Raw genomic sequence first — 8,910 nt, 5'->3', positions numbered from 1 at the left:
TGGGAGTTATTGTCCAGTGAGTATAGGATATCAGCTGTGGAAGATGGAAATGTTCTGGAGATGAGTAGTGATGGTTGTACAACAGTGTGAATGTACTTAATGCTTCTGAACTGTATACTTAAAAATGGTTAAAATGTCAAATTTCATGTTGGGTAAATTTAACCACAATAAAAAAATTTCAATATAAAATAAAAATATATATTAAAAAGTATCTGCATTAGTGTTGGCACTTTATCCTCAACTCCTCTCACAGCAGTAACTGTGTAGTACAGAAATACTGATCTCACCTTTCTATGATGTGATGGATATTCTCTTTGCCCCTCCAGATTCACTTTCTATATTTTTCTGCCCTGCGCAACCTTCCAGTTGGGTTGTCCCATTGCAGGCACTGCTGAAGATCAGAAGGTGAGAAGAGAGAGATATTGGTATGTATCCCCCTGGCTCCCACCTTCCTCCTATGGTCTGACAGTAACTGTATTTCTATAACAAAGGCCACAGCATCTGTGGGGACCCTGTCCCTTGCCCATGGCTCTTGCTAGCTTCCAGGAACTGTTCTCTGCCTTGCCCAGTCAGGCCTTCGGTGGCAACAGCTTCCAGATTTTGCTAGTCCCTGCTGCTTTGCCATCGCTTGTTCCTCCTCTCCCTGAACACGCCTTGCTAATAGTTTCCTCATTAAACTGTCTTCAGTGACCCTGGTGAACATGCATGTTACCCGTGGGGAACTCTGACTGACACATGGTGTCCCATGTCAGATTTTACAGCATTGCCTACCTTTTCAGACCCACTATGTGCCGGGAACCACACCAGGTATTAGTGATGTGTTGTTGTTGTGCTCGGTCAGTTTCTTGACTTTTTCGACCCCCTAACAGTGGCCTGCCAGGCTCCTCTGTGCATTTAACTAGGTCCCCGTTGTTGAGTTCAAAGTCAAGTCTGGGAAGACAGACAAGCAAAAGCACTATTACAATTCAGAGTGGTAAGTGCTGTGACAGAGGTGAGAATAAAGTGCCATGGACGCATAGAGTAAGAGCATCAAAACCAGCTGTGGGTGGGGGAGGCTGTAGGGAAGGCCTCTTGGGGGAGATGACACTCTAGAGATGCTGCTCTGTAGAAGGAGAAAAAGGTGGGAAGGCTTTCAGGGTAGCAAGAAAAGATTACGAAGGGACAGAGGCACAGCCCTAGTTATCAGTTCAGGAGTGTCTGGCAAGGCTAGAGAGCAGCAGAAATGAGGCTGGAGAAGGGGGTAGGGACACACCATGAAGGCCCTTGGGTACCCCAAGATGACTGTGGATTTCATCTTGCATGTTAAGAGGAATTAATGCTTGGTTTTAACCAAGGGAGTGACACCATCAAGTTTGCCTTTAAAAACTGTGGGTAGAGAAAGGACAGAGAAGGCAATGGCACCCCACTCCAGTACTCTTGCCTGGAAAATCCCACGGATGGAGGAGCCTGGTAGGCTACAGTCCATGAGGTCGCTAAGAGTCGGACACGACTGGGCGACTTCACTTTCACTTTTCACTTTCATGCACTGGAGGAGGAAATGGCAACCCACTCCAGTGTTCTTGCCTGGAGAATCCCAGGGATGATGGGGCCTGGTGGGCTGTCGTCTATATGGGGTTGCACAGAGTCGGACATGACTGAAGCGACTTAGCAGCAGCAGCAGCAGCAGCAGCAGCAGCAGCAGCAAAGGAGTGGAAGAGATCAAACAGGCAGGGAGAAGAAAAAGTTTATTGGGAAATGGTAGAGGCTGTCTTTTCTGAAGGGTAGAGTAGTAGTTGGCTGGTTTACTAAAAAACAAAAAACAGTTAAAATGGGTATTCATAAAAATGATATTTTCAATATTTAAACTTATATACCAGTATTCTGCTCTACTGCCTTTCTTGCATAAATCACTCATTAAATTTCAGTTCCTTTAAAAATTTTTAAACTTTATTTTAGGCTATGCTGGGTCTTTGTTGCTGCACAGGCTTTTCTCCACTTTCAGGGGAGGGGGCTGTTCTCTAGTTGCGGTCCGCAGGTTCCTCACTGTGGCTTCTGCTGTGGAGCACAGGCTCTAGCGCGTGTGGGCTTCAGCAGTTGTGGCTCCCAGGTTCTCTCGTTGTGGCGCACAGGCTTAGTTGGTCTGTGGCACGTGGGATCTTCCTGGACCAGTAATCAAACCCATGTCTCCTGCATTGGCAGGCATATTCTTTATCCCTGAGCCACCATGGAAGCCCTAGTTCCTTTTTTTAAGCGGAGGAATTTAAAGATACTTGTGAGGCAGTCTGAAGAAATGAGGCTTTTAGATTTTTGCGGTTTTTCACATTTGTTTACAGTTGTCTCAGCTACACTTACATCAACCACAGTGATCTCCAGTGAATTTCCCTCATCAAGTTTTTGAAAAGAATTTGGCTTTCAGAAAGAACTTTCTTTTGGTACTCTCATAGCCCTTTGTTTATCCATTTATTGTTTCCCTCAACTAAAAGTAACCCCTGTAAAGGCAGGACCATATCTGTCTTGCTGACTGTATCCTTGGAGCCTATGACCGTGCCTGTAGTAGAGTTGGACAGACACTTAAAGAGTGAATAGTGACAAGTGACATCTATCGGGCTGAGTAATTTAGAGATGATTCTCTTGGTATCATTAGTCATGATTATGGATACACCAAAGATACATATTTATTATTTACTATGCAACTTCTAGTAATTGTTCCCATCAATCTAGTTTATATTCCTCCCAGTCTTCCCCATCTCTTGCACAAATTTACCGACTCCAGTGTGTGTTTTAAAAAACAATATTGTTTTATTACTAACAGGAGTGGCCTTCCTGGGTAGGTGGGTGTGCCGGGCTCAGGGGATGTTGGGGCTGTGAAGAGCAGATAACTGAAAGGCTGGAAAGAAAGGGAGTGCGCCTGGAGGCCAGGCCCAAAGGCTCCTCCAATTTACTTCTGGGAAGAGGCAGACTTAATAAAGGATTCATGGCAAGCAATGGCCAGGCCACCAATAAGATTAAGAAATTCTTGGAAATCTAGCTGCCCATCAGAGTTGAGGTCCAATTTCTTCATCATGCGGTCAAGGACACCAGGGTCCTTCTGGTTCTGCAAAGATAATAATAATGACATAATGACATTAGTACCTTTATATTGTTCTTTCTAAAATGTTTTTAAAAATGTCACATTTTATTCTCACATGTGAGGCACAGGGTAGAGGTCACTAATTTTCCCACTTGTCAGACACAGAGACAGACTCAAACAGATGAAGTGACCGGCCTAAGCAGAAGACCTAGGACTCAAATCAGCTTTTTCTTTCCTTCTAAATTAACCATTTACTTAAAAAAATTTTTTTTTTTTTTTTTTTTGGCCGTGCCTCATAGTCTGTGGAATCTTAGTTCCCCAACCAGGGACTGAAGCCAGGCCCTCGGCAGTGAGAGCCTGGAGTCTGAACCACTGTCCAGGGTTCTTTCTGTTACATCTGGGGATTACTCAGTCTTGTAAAATCAGTGAAAAACTTTTCCTAAGTGTCATATGCAACTCCAATATACAAACTACATACAAGTGGAGGGATCTGAGGTAGGAAGAGGACAGCAGCTGATGCAGGGCCTGCTTAATCAGCCTCACCCTCCACGCATCCTAAACCCCAACCCCTACACACATTTACAGCCACTGGTTACACACAGCTACTTAATTAACTTAGAAAATCAGTCTGTTAATTGCTATTGGCTGCCATGTCAAGTGGTGCACATATAGAATATTTAGAATATTATTTCCATCACTACAGAAAATTCATCCGAACAGGGCTGCCCTAGTGGCTTTGGGGTGGAGGAATAACATTTGAAAACTCTTCTATTACTCCATTTACTACTTTGTAAACAATCTCCTTAAATGAAAAAAAAAAACAACAAAACACCACTGTTCCCTATGTTATATAGAGTTTGATAACTCTGATTTTAGATCACATGTTAGTCAAAAGAAGAAGAAAAGATCCTTAATAGCCATTCAAAGCTCACTCAGCCCTGGGGGCTCAGCTGCTGTCCTTCATTCCCAGCCAGCCTTCTGTCCCGGTCTTGCAGTCTGGGGTTGGGGGCTGGGAGCACTACCTTTGTGAAGGCACCCAGCTCTGTATTCATGAAGATCAGAAACTCAGCCTTGGAGAGTTTGCTGTTGTTACCATCCCTTCCAGCATGCTTTTGGAAAACAGCAATCAGAGACTCGATGCATCGTTCAGTCTCCGTAGGGCTGGATACTTTTGCCTTTGAGGGGGAAAGAACAATTCAGGATTCAGATAAGGGGAGGATATCAACAGCTCGGTGCTGAAGAACACTCCAGAGGATTTCGTCTCTTCATTTTGGGTCAAAGCAGTTTCCTAAAAGATGGGTCATTGTTTGGGGGCTAAGGGGTTAAGACAACCACAGAAAGTCACATTCTGTGAGCTTCTTCCCCATATCGCCTCCTGTTTATTCCAGGTGAAAATGCTGGTATACTTGAAAGCAGTAGACAGACTAGATGAGCATGAGGTGACAGGGTTTACTGATACTTTTAGAACGTGTGGGTAAATATATGGATATTATATACTCACAAATATGAAACCCACCAAGCATTGTGTATTAGATTAAAAAATTCCCTATTTTCCAAAAGTATATATAGAGGTTACTGTGATTAGTTAAAGGACATTTCTTTTTAAAGGAATACTGAATTCTCAGGACTCATACATTTTCTAGAAAAAAACTAAAAGTATAGTTACCCTGAGGCGTGAGAAGGTAATTGACCTGGCAGAGCTACTTCTAGAATCTCAGCCTCCAGGTTGCTTCCTGCACCCTTGGCTTTTGCTCCTTCTATTCCCAGATGCCACTAATTCCCACAGGAAAAGCTCATGGAACTTCTCTGGTCACTTCAAACCAGAAGGTTGATATGGGAGCTCTGATCACAGTTGCCACTCACACAGCTCCTATGGCATTTACGGAGCTGAACCACAGGTGTGGTCACACCAGAAGGAGCAGGAGATTCATATCCTATTCTGGGCTCTGCTTTCCTTACAAGGGAAGTCTTCAAGGAAATTCTGTCATACTCTGCCCTTCATTCCAGCCAGCTCCTGGGGCCCCAGACGCGAGGAACTCGTGGGCTCCCCCTGGTGGATAAGAGCAGGAACTGAAGACTTTCTGGAAAACTTGATGGCCACACCCTTCCTTCAAAGCTTTATCTCGCTCTGGAGGTTAACAATGATGGTGACTTTTGCAATGTAGCACTTATCCCGTTAATTTGTTCATAGGATGGACTCCCTGGAGCCCAGAGCTGGAGGCTTTCAGGACACGTAATTTACATGCTAAGAAGCACTGATGTGCCTAGCTGCCATTCTCCTTCCCTCCTTCAGTCTCTCCAGGTGTTTTAACCGCCTATCCTGGTGCTCACTGCATCCTGGAACATCTATAAAGCCCTTTCTGGAGGTGGGTTCTAGAGAACTCTATAGGAGATGGATTATTCCCCAACAGTCACGTTGTCAGGACTTTTTCCTTTAAGAAAGTGTTGGCAGCCTCAGAGTTTTGGTGAGAAACAAAATACCACAGCCTAGAAACAGATGTGTTTGCACAACAGTTTTTCTTATCAGGAGTGCAATCTCACAGTAACATCAGATTACAGGAACAAGGTTGACTGGGAGGGCACACCAGATAGGGTAGAACGTTCCAGGCTGAGGAGCCAGGGCTTTGTGATCTTTTTCTATACCTACAGAAATATCCTCTGACCCTTTTCTTTGTAGAATTCAGGCTGCTTTCGTTTTCCCGTTTCAGTGGCTTTCTGCTTTTCTTTTTTTCTCTCCTTAACATCAACCTTGACTGAATTTTTTTCTCCTTGAAATCTGTTGCCATCAGCTACATGGAGAAAATTAAAACCCCTGCATGTCTTCCCAGAGGTAATTTTCCAGAACAAAAACACAAATATCAAATTACCTAAGTGGAATTACAAAATTTGTAGTGCTGGAGGGGACTTTGGAGAGGGTTCCCCGGCAGAGAGGCCCAGAGACAGGAAAGTTTCGCCCAAGTTGGAGCAGTGGCTGAAGGAGGAGAGAAAGCGATCTCCTGCCTGGATGGAGGCCAGTGCTCCCCATCACTGCTCCCCATAGTTCTATTTGATGGGAACGATGAGAGGAAGGAGAAAACAGCATGATAAATGGATGCTGTAAAAGAGCTTATTAGTAAAAAATGCGTGCTAAACACTCATTTGAGAAAGTTAAAGAAAAAAAGTAACACTTGAAAAAACAAGTATTGCAGTTCTCATTCTTAATTCATGCTCCCTTTCCTTCCAAGGAGCCCCGGTGGCATTCTTTCTTCCGGGGCAGTCATTCCAGGCCTTCGCCACTTGGTGGTGCTGGGTCTGCCTTTTCTAGGTTCCTTGAGATTTTGGTCCCCCACTTTAGCGTGGAAAGAAGAAAGAGCAGTGGAGGATACAGACTGGCACACTAAAGCAGGGGTTAGCACACGTGTTCTGTAGGTGCCAGACGGGATATATATTAGGCCAATGTGGTCCACTTGGTCTCCATCACTCTGCTTTTGTAGCAGGGCAGGAACCACACAGAGAACTCATGAAGGGGCGTGGCCGTGTGCCAATAAAACTTTTTACTTACGGACGGTGAAGTTTGATTTTCATATAATTCTCAAAGTATTAGTCTTCCTTTGCTTTTCTTTCAACTATTTACGTAAAATCCACTCGGAGTTCGTGGGAGCAGAGAACCCCACTTGGCCCGCGGGCGGAAGTTTGCTGACTCCGTGAAAGAGAGGCCAAGGAAGACGCAGATTTTGGGGGGTGGATTAATGCAGGTAGAAAGAATTCAGAGTGGGGGTGGCAGGAGTTGAGAGAAGAAAAACAGGCGACGGAGGAGCGCCTAAAAAGACTGGGTTAAAGGGAAGAGGGAAGGAGGAGGGGGCTTTCCGGAGCCGGGTCCCTCCCACATTCCTGGCCGGGCTCCGCGGGCTGGGACCGGCTTCAGTTTCAGTCTCCGCGTCTGGGCCGCTTGCCCGTCGTTTACTGAAACTACGATTTCCCCTCTAGGGCTCAGACCTATAGCTCTATAACTATATGTAACTGCAGCCACCACGCAGAATTCAACCCCCCGTGTCGTTAGGTCGTACCCCGGGCTCCGCGGGCCCCACCGGCGAAGGGCTTCCGGCACCGGCCGAAGCCCCTCGCCCCGTTTCCCGCCGGGCTAGGGGCTCCGCGCCGGGCGTGGCTCGCAGTGCACTTCGTCTATCCAAGCCCCAGACCTCTGCGGAAAAACAAGAGCCTCCCGATGCTACCCCGAGGCTGTGATTCCAGGTATAATTTAGGGCTTCTTCCTGCCATCTGCTGTTCTCTGATGCCCTCTGGTAGATTTATTTGTCCAGCTGTTTCCTGCCACGACCACTTCAAAAATCAAAGATCAAGCCTGGTGAAAAGTAAGCCGTGGCTGTAATTTTCATGTAAGAGGAATTTACATAAAAGAAGTTTTCATGTAAAAGGAAGACAAGTAAAAAGCGCGGCTTACCATGTCGGAGAGGAGCGAGGCGCGCGGATGCGAGCGGGGAGCTGGGCGGCAGGCACTGGGCGGCGGGCCGGGTCTGCAGCCTCCCGGGCCGGCCGCACCCGGCTCCGCCCCGCGCGGCTTCCTCCTGACTCACGCGCCCCCTCCTCCGCCCCCCTCCCCGCTCCGTGGATCCGGGCTCGTCGCTGTGGCCTTTGTTTGCCAAACGCGCAGTTTCACCTTAAAACTCACACAAAACCCCATTGTCCTCACGGAGCCTTAAACAATCTATCTCTCCCTGTCTTGTGAACAGTGAAGATGTTGGTCTTTTCTGAATTTAAACTTTTGCGTAGCGGTCTTTGGGAAGTCTGTTCAAGTCCATGGGTCTTCCATGTACGAACTCACCAGCTATTTCTGCTCCTTCCTAAAGGCGGCTGTGCTAAGTCACTTCAGTCGTGTCCGACTCTGTGCGACCCCATAGACAGCAGCCCACTAGGCTCCCCTGTCCCTGGGATTCTCCAGGCAAGAACACTGGAGTGGGCTGCCATTTCCTTCTCCAACGCATGAAAGTGAAAAGTGAAAGTGAAGTCGCTCAGTCGTGTCCGACTCTTAGCGACCCCATGGACTGCAGCCTAACAGGCGCCTTCGTCCATGGGATTTTCCAAGCAAGAGTACTGGAGTGGGGTGCCATTGCCTTCTCCGCCTAAAAGCAGAGCGATCCCTTTAAAAGACTAGCAACTCGGAATGTTGGCTATAATTGCAGAGTACATGTTTCCTAGAAACCAGGGCTGTTTTTTCACACTGGATGTAATTAACGGACTAAACGGTGATGATTTGTGCAAACTGGAGCATCATTGTCTCAAATGTCTCTATAAACCAATTAAGAGTTAAAGCAAGACCCTACACCCCAAAGTACTGCAACGGTGCAGTACGACCACAAACTACTGACCCGTGCAAGTCGGGGTTTTACCTCTGTGCAGTTGGCAACGGAGTTGTATGAAGAATCAGACGCTCTGGATTCTGATCCTGGATCTGTAATTGTTTAGTCGCTAAGTCGTGTCTGAACCTTTTGCGACCCCATGGACTGTAGCTCGCCAGGCTCCTCTGTCCATGGCATTTCCCAGGCAATAATACTGGAGTGTGTTGCCACTACCTTCTCCAGGGCATATTTTCCAGGGTCTCCTGTTTGTTCAGGAGACGCAGGATGGAACGTCTCCTGTGTAGATAGGCTGATTCTTTACCACCCAGTCACCAGGGAAGCAGGTATCTGTAATTACTTCAAGGCAACAGTTTTGGCAAAACCCCTCAGTCCTCTGAGCCTCCATTTCCTTACCTGTAAAAGTAGGTGCCCTTTCCTTTCCTACTGCACAAGATTGTTATGACTATTAGATAAAAGGATGGTTTTGAGAGGGCTTCAAAAACTGAAATAGATGAGAAAGGAAGATAA

General features: G+C 46.5%; 1 protein-coding gene across 1 annotated transcript; it reads right to left on the bottom strand.

Annotated features, from left to right (window-relative positions):
• Window positions 1-2,754: 2,754 nt before the first annotated feature.
• On the bottom strand, window positions 2,755-7,603 carry S100A11 (S100 calcium binding protein A11). The gene is made up of 3 exons (XM_027533242.1): window positions 7,488-7,603; window positions 4,072-4,224; window positions 2,755-3,073 (listed from the first exon to the last, which is right to left on the bottom strand). Exons 1-3 carry the CDS (start codon window positions 7,488-7,490, stop codon window positions 2,918-2,920), a joined length of 312 nt encoding a protein of 103 aa, XP_027389043.1. The 5' UTR covers window positions 7,491-7,603; the 3' UTR covers window positions 2,755-2,917.
• Between the last annotated feature and the right edge of the window lie 1,307 nt (window positions 7,604-8,910).

This window comes from Bos indicus x Bos taurus, chromosome 3 (genome assembly GCF_003369695.1).
Source record: "Bos indicus x Bos taurus breed Angus x Brahman F1 hybrid chromosome 3, Bos_hybrid_MaternalHap_v2.0, whole genome shotgun sequence".
Lineage (NCBI taxonomy): Eukaryota > Metazoa > Chordata > Mammalia > Artiodactyla > Bovidae > Bos > Bos indicus x Bos taurus.
The sequence above is the reverse complement of the archived record's forward strand: the minus strand, read 5'-3'. Positions and strand labels throughout refer to the sequence as shown.

Excerpts from the sequence above, each read along its gene's own strand:
- S100A11 (XM_027533242.1), bottom strand. Across the intron at positions 3,074-4,071 it reads AGCTGGGTGCCTTCACAAAG|AACCAGAAGGACCCTGGTGT; the intron begins GTAGTGCTCCCA and ends TTATCTTTGCAG.